At 35.5% G+C, this 23,226-nt stretch overlaps 2 protein-coding genes and 5 non-coding genes across 8 annotated transcripts; 4 read left to right on the top strand and 3 right to left on the bottom strand.

Annotated features, from left to right (window-relative positions):
• Window positions 1-13: 13 nt before the first annotated feature.
• Window positions 14-6,216, top strand: and3 (actinodin3). Of its 2 annotated transcripts, none has more exons than NM_001025511.1 (5): window positions 14-172; window positions 4,063-4,117; window positions 4,210-4,251; window positions 4,365-4,519; window positions 5,417-6,216. In NM_001025511.1, the coding sequence occupies exons 1-5, from the start codon at window positions 152-154 to the stop codon at window positions 6,029-6,031; spliced, it is 888 nt and encodes a 295-aa protein (NP_001020682.1). In that variant the 5' UTR covers window positions 14-151; the 3' UTR covers window positions 6,032-6,216. The 2 variants fall into 2 exon arrangements, with proteins under 2 accessions (NP_001020682.1, XP_009303536.1); XM_009305261.4 differs by lacking the exon at window positions 14-172 and adding an exon at window positions 3,864-3,896 and having other exon boundaries at window positions 5,417-6,214.
• A 255-nt stretch (window positions 6,217-6,471) lies between these two features.
• On the top strand, window positions 6,472-6,553 carry trnal-uag (transfer RNA leucine (anticodon UAG)). Its single transcript has one exon. It is a non-coding gene; the product is annotated as a tRNA-Leu (tRNA).
• A 226-nt stretch (window positions 6,554-6,779) lies between these two features.
• Window positions 6,780-6,853, bottom strand: trnat-agu (transfer RNA threonine (anticodon AGU)). Its single transcript has one exon. It is a non-coding gene; the product is annotated as a tRNA-Thr (tRNA).
• A 223-nt stretch (window positions 6,854-7,076) lies between these two features.
• Window positions 7,077-7,158, bottom strand: trnas-gcu (transfer RNA serine (anticodon GCU)). The gene has a single exon. It is a non-coding gene; the product is annotated as a tRNA-Ser (tRNA).
• A 209-nt stretch (window positions 7,159-7,367) lies between these two features.
• On the bottom strand, window positions 7,368-7,500 carry LOC137496629 (U8 small nucleolar RNA). Its single transcript, XR_011017108.1, has one exon. It is a non-coding gene; the product is annotated as a U8 small nucleolar RNA (small nucleolar RNA).
• A 1,097-nt stretch (window positions 7,501-8,597) lies between these two features.
• On the top strand, window positions 8,598-8,679 carry trnal-aag (transfer RNA leucine (anticodon AAG)). Its single transcript has one exon. It is a non-coding gene; the product is annotated as a tRNA-Leu (tRNA).
• A 608-nt stretch (window positions 8,680-9,287) lies between these two features.
• On the top strand, window positions 9,288-16,453 carry vamp2 (vesicle-associated membrane protein 2). The gene is given in 5 exon segments (NM_200005.1): window positions 9,288-9,514; window positions 12,793-12,895; window positions 12,994-13,152; window positions 13,326-13,377; window positions 16,108-16,453. Coding segments are annotated over 5 exon segments (333 nt in total). The 5' UTR covers window positions 9,288-9,512; the 3' UTR covers window positions 16,125-16,453.
• The last annotated feature ends 6,773 nt before the right edge of the window (window positions 16,454-23,226 follow it).

The raw sequence follows: 23,226 nt of genomic DNA, 5'->3' as shown, positions 1-23,226 counted from the left end.
TACCGCTTACTGCCATCTATTGAGCTGGAATAAGAGCTGCTTCTTGGCATCATGAACATGAGCGAAGCAAACTTGTATCTTTATTACTCTGCATTTATGTACGTTTTTATTCAAGAGAGGAAGTAACAGGATGGCAGACGGCGCGAAATAGATGGATGAAGCCGTTTGTGAGGTAAAAACATGTCGAACACGCTGGTATCTTAAACGACTTAACGTACGAAAATAAACCACCCAAGCGAAAACGACGGTTATCGTAGTTAAACCATGTTAAACACAAGTTTTGCTGGACTAAAATACCATATTTGCAGCTGTGTTATAAATAAACAATACACCAAAACATGGTTAACTTCTACTGTAATAAAACCATGGTAATTTTTCGTATGAGACGTGTTTCTCGGTAACGTTTTTTTGTAGGAAACACACTTTAGATCTTTTTAGGGTAAGAGTTTTTTGAGTTATTGCCGATTATCACCGAATCTGTCAGGAATATCGAAAACAAAACCAACTTAACCGCGGTGTTAAATTAAACGTCTTAAAGTCGTGGCCAGTCTATTGAAATAGGTGGCTCTTTTTTTTCAAAAAAGTAGACCTTTTTGCAGTAAATCACCTAATTTTCCATTCAGTCATGGGGTATGGATGTGACATTTTCAGTATAAACATAAAACATAAATACGTAGGGAATGTCCAAGATCAATGAACATTATGCAGTTAGATCTACCTTTTACTCCTTTGATTTTCTTGCTTGATGTAAGACCCCAGGATATATACTATAAAAACCAGAGATATTTACTACATATATTTTTACCAACTGCAAGAAAGACTATGACAATAAATTGGATGAAGCCACATCCTCCAACAATAGCACAGTGGACAGAAAATCTTAAATCCATATATAGAATGGAATATATGACTGCCTAACTTAAATTGAACTAAATGTTTTAAATTGAACTAAATGTTTTAAATTGAACTAAAAGTTTTCTTCTGTAAAATGTTTTAATCTATATGAAAAAGTAAAAGTAAAAAAAAAAAAATACAGGTCCATTAGCCACTCTATTGAAAAAGGTGGTTCTTTTCTCTAAAAAAAGTGAACAATTTTGCAGTTAATCACCTCATTTTCTATTCAGTTGTAAGGTTTACATAATGTTACATTTTAGTGACAGATTAGCTTGTCAGATCCTAACCACAGTTTTTGATCTACCAAAAATAGTTCCTAAGCAATTCCAGCGTTATGTATGTGACATTATCAGTAAAAAAACATAAATACACAGATAAACTGTATGTGAACATTATATTGAAACATCTGTTTTTATTTTTCAAAGAACTAACCACAGATTTATGGGATCAGAAAAAATATCAGTCTGTAAACGTTTTTTGTATTTTAAATAGGGAAAATAAACATGCGTTATGGATGTGACCAAAAACTTTACAGAATACAACATACATTTTAGTGAACTAATAACCTACTAATTCTGTGAATTAAACTGCACAACCTAAAATAAATAAAGCTAATTAAAACCATGGGTTGGCTTGATAGAAGACAAATGATTGATTTTATTTAACTTTACATATTTTGGATTTATGAGGAATAAGCTTTTTTTTTTCTTTATGGATCCGATGCTTCTCCATTATGGATGTAACAGGTGTGATATTGCCACTTGTGTGACTTTGGCCAATTAAATATTGTTTGAAAGCATTGACAGAAACATTTTGAGTATTTTTACACTAATGTTAAATACAAGCCTACACAAAAAAAAATCTAGAAAGTGTTTCGCTATTGTGGTGAAAATGTTTTTTTTTTTCTTGACATGATTGACATTTGCATGGAATTGCTCTCCTACAATTTTATTAAAGTGCCTACCATACTATTTTACTACAAAGTATTTATTTGCAACTGTGCATTTAAACCAAGTACAGTTACAGTTTTATAAATAGTGTTATGAGATTAAAATTTTAAATGAAACATTTGATAATGAAATATGAAAAAATACTTTCTTAAAGTATAACATTATTACCATTCATTATTTAAAAATATTAGGAATCTGATAAAACTTGTTTTAAGTTAAAAAACTGTTGCCTGTAGGCAGATGACAAACTGGCCAGCTAATTCAACTTTCCTCAGTCAAAACTTGGCCATTTGAATAATTAAAAACTCTTCTTCTTCGAAGTTATTTTCACAATTTATGATGCCATAGCAGTAAAAAAAATGGGATAAATTAGCTCATATAGGGGCCAAATTCTGGACGTTGTCAGTGGGGAGTAGGTCTTTCGAACTACCCAAACCCCCCCTGACTATGGGCCTGAGAACAGTAAGACAGAACTGAATACCCCTTGGCTGCCTAGACAAATCATTTGAGCAGTTGGTCATAATTGAGTTCATATAAGTTGTGTTCACATTTCAACCTTGGTGCACACTAACAAAAGCAGATTAAGATATGGAATAATGGGGCTCTGTCTGCTGATATATGAAAACATTATGAACTGTAAACATCAGAACAAACCATAAACAAGGCATGGTGTCACTAGATGCATACATAAAAAGGACAAAGTTATCTATAAACTGTAAAAGTTAAATATAAACTGTCCATCACTGTTCAACAAAGCTATCCCAAACATGTCTCCTTGCAGCAGAACTTTGTGTGTGTGAGAAGGAGCAATTATAGGGCAGACTCATTTACACTTTTCAGAAGCTCTTTATGAGTTCACAACACAAAACTACCATCACATGTACATATAAAACATCTTTAGCCCAGGACATACTGTATTTCTATGTTTAGGACGTTTCTGTATCTTTTAATATTCAAAATGGCCTGTCAATTTATCAATTTATCTGAATGACTGCAGTAAAAGGAGAATGCAGAAAGGAATGGGAGATGAATAAGATGTTATTCTGGCAGGGTCATTATTCATTATTTATCATGATTGTACAGAGTCTGCATGGGAGCTGCAGAATAACACCTTGATGTAGAGTCCCGCAGTTATTATTATCATCTACCCTCTGTTTTCCCACATATCTCAGATTCCAGCTTTGCTTGATCACACCTGTTTCGTAAACTGCACACTAGTTTTCTCCACCTTCAAGTATCCTGATCCTTTTTCTATCCTGCTTCAACATATGCAACTTAAACATTAAAAAAGTTTATGTATAGCAATATATAGCTGGGGCCTACATTTACTTTCCATAAATCTTAAAATAATCAACCTTTAAATTATTAATGTGCAGAAGATTCTCCTCAAGATGTTTTTCTGTTCTCTGCTCCTAAGCTGGAGTTCCAGCTGTTTCTGTAAGGTTCAATTTTGTGCGGCGTCTCTAAAGAAGGGGGTGTTTATGTTATCATCACCTGAGTGTGCACATCTGAACCATTTTTCAAACCAGACAGCAGAAATGTTGAAGATATGTAGTGCTAAAATAATGACTTCTTGACCCTGTACTAAAAAATATGTATCTGAAGGATCAGATTTACAAAGTTATTAACATAACAGATCTTTATTGGTGTGATTTATGCCATAGGATCAATTGCACATAGATGTTCTGGTCAGCTTTTGTAAAACCCCACAGGTACAAAATATCTAGGTCAGGCCACAGACTGTAAAAGTAAGCTTCTATTTATTAGTAAACATTCAAAATATAATTTATAATATTCATTTACAAGTTTTTTAACCTCTAGTTTTAATTTAGCTTTTGGTATTCTTTCAGCTTACAAAAAAGTGATATATTTTGTTTAATGGTTTTATACTTTCTTTATAAATGAATGTTGTAAAACATGGATGGGAGGAACAGCTTCGTGTCCACAGCCAATAAAATGTAAGAATGCAATTGCTGGTATTGAGACCAGTATTTAAGGGCTTTGTCATTTGGAAACCTCATATCTGGACAAAGACCAAGGATGAGACAGGAGGTGAGTTTTATTAGAATTTTTACTAAATTAGTCATTTGCATGATTAAAAAAAGCTGACCTGCATGCAGTTGTTGCTATTTTGATTAATCGTTGCTCTACATTTTAACAGATCAGATAAATCTGTGGAAATAATATACTGCACTTAAATGTTAAAAACTGTTTTCAGGTGATATCTCTGCTGTGCCTCTTTGGGGCTCTGCAGTGCTTGATAAATCTGCCAGGTATGAATATTTACATCAAAAGGCTCTCTTTAAAACATATATGTATATTTATATAAAATTGATGTATTATTTTATTATTATTATTTTTGTAGTGTCACAGGCCACATCTCTTGCAAAAATCTCCAATGATCAAGGTGAGATTTAAGTTACTTAACATTAAGTGCCACTTTGCCAGTACAGCAACATTTAAGCATGACATTTTAAAAAAATCACTTTAATTATACTTTGGTAATTATTTTTTTTGCAGCATCTAATCCAGCCATCAACATTGACTCTAAACATGCCCATGACTTTCTGGCACATGCACGTCAGAGGAGATCTGTGGATCCCAACTGGTATCGCAAAAATCCCGACTTTCAGTCCTACTATCGTTACTATAATAGTATTGGGCACACAGAAGGGGTAAGAAGAATTTATTATTATTATTTTTTAAATAAAGCCATTATATATATATATATATATATATATATATATATATATATATATATATATATATATATATATATATATATATATATTTACTAGTATTAATATTTTTGATAGTATTTTTCACTAGACAAATGAAGACTGATATTATTATAATAATAGAATTTTAAATAAGTTTTTCACAGTTGAAGACTTTAAAAAGAGCTTTTAAAAGCAGCATTATCTTTAAACAGAGCAGTTTTAAATTCATAAGGTCAGTTTAAAGTTGGATGCACTGAAAATAATACTATGCTTTTATTTGCACACAAACATCTAAACTTTAAATTGAGATCCATTTACATATTTCTGATAAATTTAACAAAAGAACAGAAAATATCTGTCAATATAACATGAAAATTGCTATTTGAAATTTTTCCGGACCCTTTGGCAGATATGTGTCATATTTTAACAATACAGTTGCTTCATTTAGATCAATTTAACAGAAAACAAGACTTCTTATCTTTTAGAACTTTGTCTCCCAGTCCCAAGCAAAAAACAAAACATTGATTTGGTGCTCCTTGTAAATTTACACACTGAAAAATTTTGACTTGGTTTTAAAAAGTGGCAGAAGCTGCAGAAGCTGCAGAAATCATGGTGAAAGCCGAAATTTAAGCATGGTTATGACTCAATCATATATTTTTTTTACAAGACTCGGATTAGACTACTCCATTCCTAACCTTTCGAACCTTTTTGGCCTCTTCTCAATTGTCAAAGCTTAAGGTCTTATGTGTTTGAAATGAAAATGTTGAAGTAACTTTTTATTAATGTCTTCCTCAAAAATATACAAAAGAACAATGAAACAATGGTTTAACCAGCCCTCTCTTTCTCTTCTAGCTCTATGAGATCGATAAAATTAGAATGCTTTACCAGCAAATGCGTCATCTGGAGCTCACCTATGGCCCTGACGCATCGAAATACCAGAATACCCTTGGTCTAAAGCCGACCCCTCCACCCACAACTCAGCCTCCACCCCCTACTTTACCACCTGTCTCCAAGATGAATGTTATATACCTGTGCAATTCAAAAGACCCCCAGTGCAAGCCACATATTGTCTACCTGCCCGCCGGTGGTGTGCCTGTACTTTGCGATCCACGTTACCATCCAAACTGTAAACTAAGTCCTGCCCAGAATTCTCCCTCACCACCTGTAATTGTCCCAGAACCAGTGACGACTGTCCCTCTTCCACCAACACAAAAATCCACTCCACCACCACCTCCTCCTCCTATAATGGTTGTCAAAGGAATGGAGTATGACTGTGATCCTTACTGGGACCCTGACTGCCTGATCGATAATCCTCCAAGGCCAGTAAAAATGGTTGAACCGTCATCAGAGCTCCCAGATGAGAAGGTGAAAAAGGAAATTCCAGTCGATCCAGTGCCAACCTATGACCCATATGACTTCAATCAAGACCTGTATGACCCCTTTCGCCATGCTGCTCCAGCTCACTAATGAATTTAGATAGACATTTAGTAAATCTCCACTACATTGATGTTGATCAAAGAAATGTATAATTTGTAATATAAAGTAAACATTAATAAGCCATGGCCTTATTTATATTAAATAGCTGATGTAAGATTTGTGGTCTTTAATTGAAATAAACATGACGACAAGAATAAAGGACATGGGCACAGTTATTACATGCTTCCATTGTTTATTACCACAAGAAAAACTTTGATTTACTCCATGTATTGTGTATCCTTAATACATTTCGCTATTTGTGTCATATTTGTTTAACCCGAATTAAATTATTCGGTCACACAGACGCCGTAAGGTTATGGGGAGTAAATAATAACAGAAACGCAATTTATTGCTGTGATCGAACGAACTAGATGTAACGTCAGATGTGTACAGGAAAGCATTTGTATATGAGTTTCCCTGCGGTGCTGTGTGGTAGCGTGGCCGAGCGGTCTAAGGCGCTGGATTTAGGCTCCAGTCTCTCTGGAGGCGTGGGTTCGAATCCCACCGCTGCCAAACACTTTTTATATTTTATATAATTTTTTACTTATTAGGCCTAGACGCGCACGGACCATACACTGTGGTATATGATTGCCACAATGTTTATATTCTAATTTTGGTAACCATCGGTAAGTTACAACTATAAATACAGTGCAATCTAAACAAAGGCAAAAATAGAAATAATGCCTGCTTCTTATTTCTAAACTTCCTTACTCAAAAACCGCAAATTGTGTTTTACAAAAGGCACCGCTGGGATTCGAACCCAGGATCTCCTGTTTACTAGACAGGCGCTTTAACCAACTAAGCCACGGCGCCACCACGCGTTTGGCCAAAAGATGTATTTTTGAACAAACGCAACAGTAGTTTATGATTCATATTTGGGTTTTAACTGACATGCAGAAATGTCTCACTATCATTTGCAGATATATAATGGTAAGAATGGCTCAAGGTTGGAAACAAATTGCGTGAAATATATCTGAAAGACATTTTTACATCACCTAATATATGCATATACCAAGGCAACTACTTGAAAAGAATGCGACGAGGATGGGATTCGAACCCACGCGTGCAGAGCACAATGGATTAGCAGTCCATCGCCTTAACCACTCGGCCACCTCGTCTCTACGCCGGCGCCTTTTCAGCATAATTTTTTATTGCATACTCTTAAAAATGAATATTTGCTATTGTGGATATATTACGCACGTAAACACATATGAACATTTATTCATCTACAAAACCATTTACATTTGGAATGGAGTCACAGACTTACCTATAGTTTATTTTCTATATCAAGGCTTATAATCTGATTTTGAAACGGTTATTAAAATGTGTCAGACAGGATTCGTAAAGGGGTTGCAGTCCCTAAACAAATACGGTATATAATCACGTATTCATAGAATCCAATCATCATGATCTGTAACCTTATTGCTAAGGTAACAGGTAAGGATGTACCTCACTGATGTGCCACTCGGTTGTCCTCAAAATTGATTTGTAAACCACACATGCTTTTTAAACGACGGTAGTGAAATTTTTTAACTTGTTCAAATTTTTTCACGTTTTACGTAAGTACTTAATCTTATATTTCCCTTTGTGGACGAGACGATCGTTTAAGGATTAAATGTAGGGTAAACTATAGATTTTAAAGTGAGTTTCTTTGTGTTGTCACATTAACATACTGGCGTTTCCTGCGGTCTCATTGGTTGGATTGGAAAGTACCTCTCTTTTCCTTATTTTTCGCAAATAGTTTCTAGTAACTCTTAAATCTGTGTGTACGCACAAAACTTTTATAATTTTCATTCAATATAAGTTACATAACTCTGAAGTTATCTGTAATTTAACTTTAAAAAGCACAGCACATGACTGTGGAGGAGGAGCTCTGGGTGTCCGCCATTAGTTGCACACAGACGGGAAACTGCACCCGACACAGCTGAATTGCCGACTAAAATGTTTTTATTATATATATATATATATATATATATATATATATATATATATACATACACACAATTTTTTAGAAAATGTTCAGTATATATATATATATACTGAACATTTTCAATCAAAGTTCTGTAAATTCTTAAAAAGTAAATATATATTATAAATCTTTTAATAAATAATTTTATCAACATTTTTTTGTAAAAACTGATATTTATATTGAGTATGTAATTTCGATAATACTTGATGTTTTACACTAACGTTATTTGTAAAATGTTACACCGAGCTTATATATTAGGTGACGTGTACAGATATATATATATATATATATTAGTGTTATAGTGTTATTACACGTTGCATTCATTTGTTTTATAAGTTTTTTCTTGTTGACAGAATGTTGAAAATTATGACAAATACCACATGGACTTAGCGCCATCTATTGGTTGAAGCTTGGAATTCGAACGCGATTAGATGTGCCTGTTTGATTTAATTTTATATTAAATTGTAATCGGTGTCAGTATGTTTCTCTGTTTAATTATATATATATAGTAATCGATTGACTCGTACATCAAAAGTTTTCGGGTGGCTTTGATCAATTTTAATCCATGATACAAACTCCTCTGTCAAGGGTAGCGTGGCCGAGCGGTCTAAGGCGCTGGATTAAGGCTCCAGTCTCTTCGGGGGCGTGGGTTCGAATCCCACCGCTGCCAATCTCTTTTCATTTTCAACTTGTTTTGTGCGGTTTCTAATGTCATACATACCACACTGAAGGTAGTAATAGAAGCTGAAATCAGTAGAATCGCTCTATTTGCGAACATTAATTGTAGAGGGTAATGTGAATAATCTAACCTATAACTTATAATGTATGACACAGGGTTCCGCATGTGCTTTAAAACATAACGTTATTATAGTAGTTTAATGTCGCGCCAGATATTTTAATAACCACATATCCATTGTTTCCATCTTCAATTTAAGGTACAAGTAAGCATACGCAGCCTAGCCCACTCATCCAGACCGCCATTTTGTTTGTCTCATCAGTTCTTTGAATTCTAAGTAAATTAACCACGATGCATGTTGTGTGAATACATCCCATGGAAATAAACCCACGTCCTCTTACATATACAGCTGAAAGCGTTCCTCCGGGATAGCCTAAACACGCTCTGTCCCGTCTAAAGAAACTGTCAACAAGCAAGCATCCTCCATCTCCTGTCTCTCACGGTCACCGCTTCCAACCTGCAGCTTCCCGGATGACGAGTGACGTCAACGAGCCATCTTTGTTCCCTTAATCCGAGCATCTATTTTTTATGTGTACATAGTGACAGAAGCTAGTAGCTGTAGAGCGCCCTAATATTAAGGGAATATAAACGAGAGGCGCGGCACACCGGCGGAAAAGATTAAAAACAAATCTTAAAAAACACAAGGACTACCGCTTCACTGGAATAACCTGGAGAGCGCATTATTTATCCCGGAGACGGGGAGAAACGCCTGAAGCAGAGCGTTCATCCACACGCTTCTTGTAGACGCACATAAAACCCGGTTCAAAATGTGAGTACGGTTTTTAATTTCTATATCTAGTTGTGAATGACATTTTAGCAAGACTTATTTGCTCGATTATCAACACAATAAATATTGTTTGGTGACAGAACATATAAATATATACACATATAAACATATATAGGCACAAAATACGCATATAACATATTATAAAATGTTTATATTTCATTTTACACTCGCAATATTGTACATCTTAGCGTTTTTCACTAGACGCGCTGAATTCTAGACGAGTTGTATAATCTATAAATAGGCTCCTAATGCCTTGTGTTTTTCTATTTCATGCCCCTACTGACATAAAATCTGTCTCTATATAGTTAATTGTTGTCTCGGAGGTAGTTTATTTGTAACACCGAGGTTTTTGCGGTTTATTATGGCGTTTGGAATAAGCGAGTGTTAGAATCACGCCTAGACACCGGATTGGACTGGTTTGGCTGGAAATGGTCGCGCGCTTTTAAAATGGAAATAATTTATGAATTGACATTATTATTTGCGCATTAATATACCTTCTTGCCAATAATGCCGTCTTGACGATCATTTCTAAGTCAATTATAAAACCCAAGGGAATTTATCACAAATAGCCCAAGGCCCGTTCTCACCTATCTTTATGTCAGCTACAGATGACATTAAGGTGAAAATAATGAAAATATAGGCTACCCAATGCAAGCTACTTCATAAAACATCACTATACACACGATAAACTAGGGGCGTGATATCCACGCGAGTCGTGGGGGTTGGTGAGAGGACGGCCGTAGGCTATGCTTGCTTTATTTCGGCAAAACATGCTTTACCCTATTTTCTAATTATATTCTTCTTTAAACCGTTCAACATGTTTCAATACAACCAGAGCCTGATACTCATTTATTTTAGACTAGAATGAAGCCCAAATGGCTGTCACAAAGGGCGCAGGTGTTCCTTGGAAGATGGCCGTGTATACTAGTATTTTCCAGGCACGCTCGTTTACTGATTTAAATAATCAAGGCTGTAAATGGCACACACTTTCAATAATATGTCCATGTCATTTTTCCTACTGTAATCTTTTATTTGGGTATTACTGGGCCTTTAGCATAGAATTTTGATTTCATGATATATGCTGTTTATATGTTATACTGTTTGTCTATGTAATGTTCAAATAGGTGCATATTGTTTAGTGAAGTCTGAACAGCTGGCCCAGCTATTTGACAGAATGTATGTTGATCGTGACGCAACAATGACAGAGACACACGCACACTCTTGATGAAGGCCTTGTGTGGGGGTGGGGATGTTGTCCCCATCATTCATATGACCCTGCCTTTACCAGTCGACTGTAATGAAGAGCCTAGAAACAGGATATTTATTAACCCCATATTAGTGTAAAACTAAATGTGCATTCTCACTTGAATAATAAAAAATTGTCAGTGAGCATCAGAAAAAAATGGCTTTGCATAATCATGCCGTTGAGGCACATTAGAAATGTCAGAAATTCACCAATCTCAGTGATGACATGTAACACATTTCGTTTTAAATGGGAAATTTAGCATATTTCACAGCCACACTGATCATAATGAAAGTACAAGAGATTTTGGCTACATCCACACTGACTACTGCTAATTTATCATCAAACTGCAGGCTGTTTGTAAAGATTGTGTTTGAGCTCATAGATAGACAGACAGACCTATTGACAGATACATTATATAAATGAATAAAAAATTGTGACCAAGTGAACCATTAAACTCATACACATCATACAGAGTACTGTTAAATCTTTTCTTGTCAGTAAAGGTTACAGGAGCCAAGAATTATGTCTAAATATAGATTACTGTAAAGGAGCGGAAGCAAAATGAGAAGCAGAAATATGGCTTTTAAACAAGAATAAATATGTGGTCAGTTTGACTCCTCACTGACTCACTCCTTTTATATGTGTAGAAAAAGAGAAAGTTATTTCATAAGAAAAAGTATTTTCTTGTCTGTAAGGAAAGCAAACGGATTAGATCCAGGGATCTTTCAGAGGTGACCTTTATACAGAGTTTTGTCTTCCTCTGGTGGCTGAGATTGGCATTAGCAAGAAGACTTTTCAGAAATCCCCATTTACTTACACTCATCATATGTAAGCTTGTTTTCTCGATGGAAAAACAAATCTTTTACGTTTCTGAATTTGTACAGGTCAGAATTGACAGATATTATTATTGCAAACTCATAATAGCAAGTCGATTTCTTGCTATTCTAATTTTCTGAACTTACTTTTATCACAGTTGTGACTTTCGGGCTTGTTGCAGTTTTCGATTGCTTCTATAACTATTAAATAAAGTACACTCTCAGAAATAAAGGTACGAAAGCTGTCGCTGGGTGGTTCCTTTTTAAAAGCTACACATTTGTACCCAAAGAGTCCCTATTAATACCTTGAGGGTACATATCAGTGCTTTAAAAGTACAAATGTGTAAAATGTTTAGGTTCAAATGTAAGCTTTTGAGGTACCATTGTGGACCCTTTACAAACAAATGTGTATCTTTTGAAAAGGTACCACCTTAGTGACAACTCTTGTAGCTTTATTTCTAAGAGTAAATGAATTCTAAAATGAACATTTAATAAAGAATTACAACTTATAAACTCATAACTGCCTAAAAAATCTAAATCAAACTGTAATGTTAACTTCTCCATGGGACCTTTTGGTGTTCTTAACCCTTTAATGTGCAAGCTATATGCAATCTTTCTTAATGCACAAAATGTGTCCAAAACAACCAATATTCATTCTGTTATTTCAATAATAGCTGAGCGCTTCTTTGCTGAATCTGAATCACAAATATATGTATTTATTTTATTTTTTGTTCACACAAATCACATATATTTTTTCTTTATGAATTTCTTACTTTATTATCAATTTTCCACATATAGGTAAAAAAAAACTCCAATAGAATTCTTTGATATTTGGTCATTTTGCATGTAATGTATAATTCAAAAGGTATGCAAGGAAAAATTAAGTATTGACAATGGAATAATGAGTAATGAAAATAATTTCTTGCAAAGATGGAGCATGAAAACTCAACTGGGTGACTTCAGACCTATTTTGTGCATCAAATAGTTAAAAGAACACTTTATATGGACAATCTTCATAGATGTAAAAGGTCCTTCACAGAGCCAATAAAAATCCTTTATTTTTATGAATGTACAGTACATTTAACAAAATGTATTTTTTGGGGGGGCATCATTAATAAAAATAAAAGTGATTTTCATGTAATTCTGCTGTTACAAATCCCACCAGTAGTAATGTTGAATGACTGTGTGTTGGTTTGCAGGTCTGCCCCAGCCGGAGCCCCTGCCCCAGAAGGAGGAAACCAAGCTCCTCCAAACCTCACCAGCAATCGTCGCTTACAGCAGACACAGGCTCAGGTGGATGAGGTGAGTGAACCCCATCTCTGTGTCTTCCTTCAATGTTAAGTGCATCTTCAAAACTGACGTGTGACAGTTTACCAATTGTCACCTTCACTGTTTCTCAGGTCGTGGATATTATGCGTGTAAACGTAGACAAGGTTCTGGAAAGGGACCAGAAGCTATCAGAACTGGATGATCGGGCTGATGCCCTGCAGGCTGGAGCCTCACAGTTCGAGACCAGCGCCGCCAAGCTCAAGAATAAATACTGGTGGAAGAATGCCAAGGTAAACAACACACTGAGTGCCTAGAGTAAGGCTGAAAATTTTATGACAACAAATCTAAATAAAGCAAACAGTGAAGCTCAAAATAGAGTGCCTGTTTGAATGATAGTTTCTGAGTTTTGAATTGAATGTTCCTCATTAACCAATTGTCTTTCCATTTTACCTATTTTCTTTAGATGATGATTATCCTGGGGGTGATATGCGTGATTGTCCTCATTATAATCATTGGTAAGCAATGAACATTTCCATCATTTTTACATGAATGTTCTGAGATTAAGGCAATTATTTTGATGGTGAAATGTGAACTAATTTTAATATTTAAGTTACAATTTGGTTTTCTATGCAAGCAAAGTCTGTTTTTTAAACCAGTGCTACACGACTAGAGAAAAGAAGCAAACGTGTTGTTCCCTTTTGTCAAAATTAAATGCCTGATTTGATTGTCACTGGTCGGGGTTTTAAAAATACGGAAATATAATTTGAAGATTGTAGCAATAAAAAGCTAGATTTTGAATTACATATTGAATATTTCTTATTGATTAAAGCCACCTTTCCACCAACTTTGACATTCTTATCACATTTTCCCCCTTGTTTTTTCTTCATTAATATCATAATTCTGTTTAGAATACAATTAGGGGTGCTATATTTATCATGTATTATAACACAATAATTGTTGTTTTGAAGATGTGCGAGCTATCATTGAGTATGCCATTATTAGAATGCAGTTGAAAATCTCTCTTTACAAACACCTCTATATATATATATATATATATAATAAATGCTGTTTATTGCTGGTGAACATTCATCTTTTGAATTAATAATTTAAGTCAAAGATTCAGTGATTTATTCATAAAGACAATCTATTACTTAATTTCCAAATGAATCAGTCTTTTTAAAGCAATCATTTAAATATGAATTACTAATTCATCACCACTGCCTACAAACAGCTTTAGTGTCATATTTATTTATTGTCATATATATTTATCCATTATAGGCAAAAATCCAGCCAAGGTTTCCGCACAGAAGTACACTTTGACACTTTGACACTTGTTTAATGATCAGTACTGAAAAAAAGTCCATCAAACTCATACCTGCCAACACTCTTTTTTCTTTCTTCCCGGGAGTCTCCCGTATTTCAGAGCCATCTCCTGCCACCCTCCGGTTTTGTTATTTCTCCCAGAAAACTCCCGTAATTTCACCCCCAGCTCCCCACCCCCGGTCCTTATCTTTTTGGTTTCGTTTTTAACACCCCCGGGTCACCAACTTTGGTATAAGATCTGATTGCAGTGAGTGTCCAAAACAAAACAGTTAGCTCACTAACACCACAGTACAGTTACAAACCCAGTACTTAAAAGTGTTATACAGACACCTCATCCCTGAACACCCCTGCTCCTGGATTTTCAGAGACAAATGTTGGCAGGTATAATCAAACTATATATATATATATATATATATATATATATATATATATATATATATATATATATATATATATATATATATATATAGTTTTTTTTTACCAATATTGAACACCCTGTCAAAAGTTTAAATATTTTAATTCATTCAAGCACAAATTGAAACTTTGCATACGCATTTGGTCGCAGTCTGCATACTATCCTCGAATGAAAATAAATGGCTTACTGATAGTTTGTCAGAGATGGTGATAAAAAAATGGATTGAGTATGAAATAAAACATGGTCCCCTTAAAGCAGTGGTGGGTTAACTTTTAAAACCCGAGGGCCACATCAAGTTTTGCAAACCAAGTGAAGGGCCACATGTCAAATTCTTCAAAAAATGACTTTTATTTATAATGGCAGTGTGCATGGAATATGAAATATCGGACAGAAACATGTCACATTAGCACAAAACAGATTTTTTGTTTTATATTATTAAGTTAAATTTACAAGTCAAATTAATTTGCACTGCTATTTATATTTACTTACCAATCATCATAAAACAATAAAATAATCCCTAATAAAGTATAATAATAATAGTTATTGTTAGAATTTTTACAGTAGAGAATAGAAAAGATATTGTCAGTTATTGATAGAAAAAAATCTCATAATAACATAGTTACTATTAAGTAAAAATTACAATAATCTAATTTGCACTGATTCATCATAAAACTTGATGAAACCACAAATCTTTGATAAAATTACTTTTTGAAGTGGATGTAGGCATGGAAAAATATTCTGTGACAAAAATTTACACATTTAACCAGCAATTATTACATAATTTGAGTCAAATTGACAATAATCCCATTTGACCTTGTATTTATATGCTTATATCAATCATTACAAAACTATGAGATAAAACGGAAGCCTGGTCCCCTCTCTTTGCAAGGGTGTCAAAGTCTGGAGTCTGCTACAGCAAAAACGCGAGGCGCAGCAGACGGTTAAAACGCGAGGCGAGCAAGGCGCATAAGCAGTGCGCAAAACTCTAGCGGCTGTTAGTAAACATTCAAAAGAGGCGCCTCTTAATGCATAAAGTGCGTTCGGTGTGATCAGCCTAACTAATTTTCAGTCATTAACAGTCAAGTGCATTTTAATATCCGAGCATGTGTTCTAATTCTACTGGTTGCGCTAACTGTACCGCATGCAATACTGCCATCACATGGCGTTCACTTGTAACTGCATCATTAATTAACTAATTCTGAACCAAACTTACTCAGAAGCAGCATTTAAAAAAAACCTTGCAGGCCGGATGAAATGTTTGCCCACCTCTGCCTTAAAGAGTTTGTAAGTAACTTTGTAACAATATGTCAACTAGGAGTCGATAGAATTTTAGTAAACTGTGCTTAATATCTGCCTAAACTTTATTTTGGTCCTCTTCAAACATTTTCCTGTCTAAAATTAGCTTTGCAAAAATGTAATGTATTCTACTAACCTAACAACATACTAATACTCTTCCAAGATCCTGTTTTCCAAATACTGACGATAAATCATCTGCTTCTCTTTACAGTGTACTTCAGCACCTAAAGCGCAACATTCCTACCCCACTCTGAGCTCACGAACGCCCAATTCCAAGCCACAGAGAAATCCTTCCCCGAAAAAAAAAGATGGGAGCAACGACTTCTCACAAGAATCGATTTATTTGCCCTCAAAGAGTATAAATCCGCCCCTATCCTGAGCCCCCCTGTGCCCTGCCTCGACTGCCTCCCAGCTGGGCCCCTGTCACTCCTCGTTCGTCCTGTCCGTGAGTGTGTGGCCATGTCTCCTCTGTAAATACCTCCGGCTTTTCTGAAATACTGTTCATACTCCAAACCTCTGATTACTTGTGACAACGATGACCAATTTAAAAAAAAAAAGAAAGAAAAAGAAATCACAACCCTTAGAGTACAATAAGATGATACAGTATATATTCCAAATGTTCTTTGTAGAGTTTTATTCTGATATAATGGTTTTTTGTAGTTTGTGTGTGAGTGTGCATTTGTATATTTTTTTAAGTTTTGTAAAACTTATTTTTGCTTCAGGTTTAAACTACTGCCTCTTAATCTGGGTGTTTGTATCTTGCACGCTCTATTTCACTCTTTCTTGAGTATTGGTGTATTTTTGCACAAGCGATAGACTCCCTTAAGTGAGGTACTGAATCAATATTCCCAAATTTTCCTTTGTCACATGCACTCTATCTCAGACCTACATATTGCCCCCTCAAACCCCTTTCTTTCTTTCTTTCTTTCTTTCTTTCTTTCTTTCTTTCTTTCTTTCTTTCTTTCTTTCTTTCTTTCTTTCTTTCTTTCTTTCTCACCAACAGTACTTACTCTATTAGTGAACTGCCACAACAGACTGGACCAATGACTGTAGATGTTTATCTTGAGTTGATGTCTTTAGTGTCTTATCTCTTAAACATTCCTTAATAGCAGTGTAGATTTATGCTGTCTATCAAACAAAGTGTATTTAATTCCAAAAATAGGTCTTAAACTAACTTAAGTACTTGTAACACAGTCAAACTATGTTTTGACTTGGATGGCGAAGCAATTGATGGCATGTGAAAAATTGGGACTTTAGACCAGGGGTGCCCAAACTCGGTCCTGGAGGGCCTGTGTCCTGTATAGTTTAGCTCCAACTTCCTTCAACACACCTGTTTGGAAGTTCCTAGTATACCTGGAAAGAGCTGGTTCAGGTGTTTAATTGGGGTTGGAACTAAAATATGAAGGACACTGTCCCTCCAGGACAGAGTTTGGGCACCCCTGCTTTAGACAAATTCATTCTGCTGGTAAAGATTTTCAAGGCCAGAGAGTCTCCATACAAAGTGTGGGGGTGGAACCGTCGTCCGATAAGGGGAAATCGTATCATGCACAAAAGCTTGTTTTCGATGGCGCTTATTAAATAGTTAGTCTGCAGGTGCAACCGAGAGAGAACCAAACGCTGTGTTACTGTCTCATAGCAGAACTACTGCCAAACCCATACAAGATTTCATCCGTCGGAAAGCACACAGATTGATCCTACTACTTCAACGTGAGCTAGTTTTGACAGCTGTGGTTCTCTCTCTTATATCTAGATACTGCCTTTACTCTTTCTTTTAATTTTACAAATAGATTTATGTATATTTTTGTGTGTGAAGCATGCAGGAAAGGGATTACATTGTTTCAGGACTTGATGCTGTTGCCGCTTGCACAGCGAGCACCTTTTGTGTCCCTTGCTATTATCCAGCTCTCTGTGTGCCTGTTTGTTGAGTTCAGCTGTAGTTTACACACTGCCGAGCACCTGAGGGGATGCTTGTCTCCTTTTGTGTTTTGCTTTTCTTTTTTTTTTTGTTGCCGTGCCCTTCCTGGTTTGCTTTTACGCATATATTTATATACCTCCATCAGCATCAGCCTTCAGACTCATCCGCCCAATCTGTCGACAAGAAACGAGCCATGCGTGAAGTGTGCGTCTGCACGTGAGCACCCCCTCCCTTTCTCGATTTCCCAGTTAGCGCTATTAGCTTTTTTCACTTTGATTACGCCTCTAGCCAGCCATCGCTGTAGGTACAGGTTGTGTGTTAGGAGTAGTTTGGCTCCGTCCTGACAGATTAGGCTGCTTAGCCTATGGAGGTAAAGAAAGGCTGTACCCATGGAGACATGCTTGCTTAAACTAGAGGGAGGGGACAGATTAGCTGATTGATTGTGACATAAGGCGGAGCCATTTGGTTGAGGGGGCGGGGCTAGATTTGTTATTCCACCAGTGTGTAATGAAACAGCTTGATGTTTACTTTAAGGATTTTTATTAGTTTTTCTAAACAAGCAACCTGCTTGTTTATTTTCATTTGTTCTTCTTTAAAAGGAGATAGCCTTAGTTCATTTTTTCGTCCATTCACTTCGAGTCCCATTCACATTGAGCTATTATATTGAAAAATGACCAAAGACCATGTTATATCTTGCTTATACTGCCAACTGCCATCCAAAACAGGTAAAGGGACAACATTTCCCCAAATCTCTGGTTTTTAAAAGCTCTCATCCAGCAAAAAGAAATGAAAAATCCCCCGCATTTTTCAGGTGTAAGTTCATTTTACTTGAATATTATGTATTTGTAAACAAGAAGCAGTGACTGACGTCAGGTAAAGCAGTGTTTCTCAACCACATTCCTGGAGGACCACCAGCTCTGCACATTTTTCATGTCTCCTTAACCAAACACACCTGATTCAGATCATCAGCTCATTAGCGGGGACTGAAAGGATGGGTGTGACAGACAAAGGAGACATCCAAAACATGTAGTGTTGGTGGACCTCCAGGAATGTGGGTGAGAAACACTGAGGTAAAGCAATTGGAAACCTCAATTTGACGGAAATACCCCAGGTCTAATATCTGAAACAATGATAGCACAACTTCTCCATTATCTGTAATGCTGAGTATGAAACATGAAACTATTTCTTTGTAGCTGTTTAAAGAAAAAAGAAAAAAAAAAACTGTATCGTTTCGTGTTGTAGTGTGGGCTTTATCTGGGAGAAGGGGGTACTTTTTATTTAATTTTACATTTAAGGCAGAAACAATCTGGAATTATTCTAAAGTGTTCATATTACCAAAATAGTGAAACTATATTATATTAGACTCTCAGATTTTTTCTTCCAAGGTTGTCAACGTTTTAAAGGGGTCTACAAAATAATAATACACACTGGGGTAGGATTCAAATTGGACTAATTAGTCAAAGCATTTAAAATGATTCTAATAGGGAACGACTACAAATAATGTATGAGCTATTTTGTTTTTCTTTGTGTGTGCGTGTGAAGACATTTTCCTTTGTCTTAGCACTTGCTGTATGTTTTGTTTAAAACCACGTGGGTTTGAGAGGGATGGTGGGAGTAGATTTGTCATGCCAGCTTGTTGAAGATGCTGCATCTTCTTTTTTGGGAGGGAACCAATGAAGATGCAGAACTTTATCAGACTGACTCTAAAGCCACAGTGATTTCTCCATTACTCACATCATACAGTTGTTCAGTCTTTAGTTGTTTACTTTATTTAAAGCAGAAATTAGATAAGGCTTTACAGTGGTGCTCTGTGGCACAGCTTCAATGTGCTTAGCAAGGAGAGGGTAAATTTTTTTCTATAAGTTTAAATATAAGAAGGTGACCTAAGATTATCAGAGTAATACTGGAAAGTGAACCCTGCCTTATTAAAGGTTAGTGTGTCAAGAGTTTTTTTTTTTCCAGAAAGCTTGTACAGACTAAAATATCAACTTTAATCTGTTAGTTCAGAGAAACATTTTACAAAAGTATAAATCATGTTTGAAGGATTTGTGGACTGAATAAAGAGTATAAACAAGGAGAATTCCAGGGGTTTGCTTCGTGGAGGTCTAGAAACGCATTGAACCAAGAGCCAACTTGCTGTATTGATAACAGTTTATGTTTATTTATTTGATTAATAGAGTTTCGTTTGGAGAGGAAGGATTTAGATTGGTATTACCCCTGTTTGTCTGGCCTCTTTGGAGGGACTTGGCTGGAGGATCACGGGTAATGCGATCTTCAAAATCTGAATTAATGTTGTTGTTATTTTATTACTTTTATTTATTTGTCATAAGTTATAGTGGACTACATATTACACAGAATGAAGTACATTGTAACAGGGAATCATTTGGCAACCAGACATACATGAAACCAATTGTAGAGTAAATCTGTCAATGTCTATTATATGGATAAACATCTTGGGAAATATATATATATATAAATATACATATATATATTGCAAAAAAAGAAAGTTATGATGACCTGTGTTTATTGTTCCGAGTTAGAAATTAAAATGTGTGTGTGTTTGAAAACAATGACAACATAAAATAAATATATAATAAAAATGAACCTGTGTTGTTTGCATTTATTCATTCATTTTCCTTCGGCTTAGTCACTTTATTCATCAATGGTTGTCACAGTGGAATGAATCGCCAACTTATCTAGCATATGTTTTACACAACGGATGCCCTTCTAGCTGCACCTGGGTACTGGGAAACACCCATACACTACGGCCAACTTAGTTTATGCAATTCATCTATAGCGCATATCTTTGGGCCGTGGGGGAAACTGGAGCACCCGGAGGAAACCCATGCAAACTTCACACAAAAATGCCAACTGCCCAGACGGGACTCGAACCAGTGAACTGCTAACCACTAAGCTAAAAAACAAGAGCTAAAAACAGTAGCTGTGATTTTAGTAATTCACTTTTCATCTTCAAAGCATTAAATGAAGATATTTTACATAATAAAAACTTAGAAAAAGTACTTTGGTGTAACTGTAATGTCATCTCATCAAGTAATATGTATGATTTGCTGTATAATTTAACTTTTCTAAAAATAAATAAAAAGCTTTAAATTAAAAATATATATTTCATACCTATAATTAATTTATATTATTGAGCATTTATAGATGTTTATGGTTTGGTAAATCATGATTAAAATTTTAATTATGAGATACTAACTGCACTGTCATTCATAAATCCTCTCTCATGACCTCTAGTGGATGCTCACTTCAAGCAGCTGTTCGTACACATACTTTTGTCAACTGTATAATGAAATCAGAAATACTACTCAGTATGTTTTTGCTCACTGTATAACATTCAAGAAGAAAGGTTGATTTTTATTGTGTAATTTTGTTGCACATAAGCTATAAGCAAATTCTTCAGAGATTTTTAAAAACAATCTACACAATTAAGTCTACCTTTCAGAGGCACAATACAGCAAGCACTAGGCACAGCATCAAAGAGATTAACAATTTTAATCAAACAAATCGCCCTTTCAATGTCTCTTCTGGCATTTCTCCTGTGTGTTATCAGTCAGTAAAATAAATATAAAAATGTAGAGTTTGCAGGATGTGAGGCTGTTCATCAGAACAGTCAAGAAAAAAGTGGATGCCAACCTTGAAAATGTAGAAATCTTTGATGCTTTCCTGTAACATTAGCTCAAATAATACATCAGGGAATATGCACACAGACTTTTCATTTTCAGCCAGCAATCTTCAACGGCTTGTTTCCCATCGCCACGTTTAAGATCTGTTTTTTTTTTTATAAGTGATCTTTACTGCCTTATAGATAATTGATATAAATTGGGTCTCAGACAAGCACTGCATTAAATTCCATTTTTTCCAACCATCTCTTTAAAATGAACATTTATCTTACCTCAGTATTTTGAATAAAGTTTTAGCAGCCTGTTCTGACTGTGCTAACAGTTACATGATCTATCATCTTGTTTATGCTTAATAAATGCTTAGGTTTATTTAATTGATTGTATTTTATTTACATTACGATGTCAATGCTGTAAAAGGAACCTTATAAAATTTTAAATAGTCACAGAAACCTTTCACCGGAAATGTATCATCGGCTGAAAGCACTATCTGTGCATATAGCCCATCAATATTTTTTATATTCTTAGCTGCTCAGGCTAAAAAATGACCAGCTAAAAGCAGCTTGACCAGCCTGGTTTAAGTTGGACATAGCGTGGTCAAGCTGGTTTTAGCTGGTCATCTCATCTTTTACAGTCTATTGTCATCTTCCAGCCTGACCAGCTAAGACCAGACTGGAAATGGCTGAAAACCAGCCTGGAAATGGTCAAACTCCTTTTAAAACCAGGCTGATCGACCAGCTAAAACCAGCCTAGACAGATTTAAGCTGTTGTTTGTTTGTTTGTTTGTTTGTTTTTTCAGCAAAGAGGGAAAGCAAAAAATGGATAAATATGAACAAGTTGATTGAAGTGTCTAACAATCATCTGTCTATCTATTTAATAAAAATGCTATGTAGATAATAATTAAAGGCTTAACCTATCAACATGGGAAGTAAGTAGGCCTATTTAAGATCTAAAGCATGGAAATCCATGACTACGCTTAACTAGTGGCGATAAAGATGCCGTCTGTTCTTATCCAGCCATGCTTTATTATGCTATAATTACAACCAGCTGACAGTACACTATTCTGTACTATGGTATTATTACCCACAAAACAAACTACGGCACCGCCCCTAGTACATTCCTGAAAGCGACGGCACTGTTTTGAAGTCGCCCAAAACAATGGCCAAATGTGAAATTCAATTAATTATAACACTTTGAACAATTATTTATAGAACAATTATTTAAGGATTTTCAAGTACATATCATCCTGCCATGTTGTTGCTGTTTGTTCAAAGGCAACAAACGTGTGTCCAGCTGCGATTTACTTACTCAAACCTCCTATTGGAGCTGTACAAGAGGGGAGGACGGTCATGAGATGGAGATTTTGCACAGTAGTAGCTGGCACTGCCCTCACACACCCACATGTGTCAGCGGCAGGTGGACAGACACGGGCACAGGCACGAGGAACAGAGCGCACGACTCCGAGCAAGTGTTTATGTTATAATCATTATAAAAGAAGCGCAACAACAAACGGCAGAACCGTTGAAAAAATCAATCGAAGCATATGTCGATATTATTATATATATATATTGCAACATAAATATTTTAATTACTTGAATTTTACTAAATTTGAATTTTTATTATTTTAGTATACCGTTAACAGCAACCCTTTATGCGCCTCTATATTAGTTATTACGGTTGAGAGGAATTAGGACTTGACATTTCCTCGCGTCCGCACAGCTGAGAGGGAAACGCGAACAATAACAGCCACGCCCTCTCGACCAATAGAAGCGCAAGT

Source organism: Danio rerio, chromosome 10 (genome assembly GCF_049306965.1).
Source record: "Danio rerio strain Tuebingen ecotype United States chromosome 10, GRCz12tu, whole genome shotgun sequence".
In the NCBI taxonomy this organism is placed as follows: domain Eukaryota; kingdom Metazoa; phylum Chordata; class Actinopteri; order Cypriniformes; family Danionidae; genus Danio; species Danio rerio.
The sequence above is the reverse complement of the archived record's forward strand: the minus strand, read 5'-3'. Positions and strand labels throughout refer to the sequence as shown.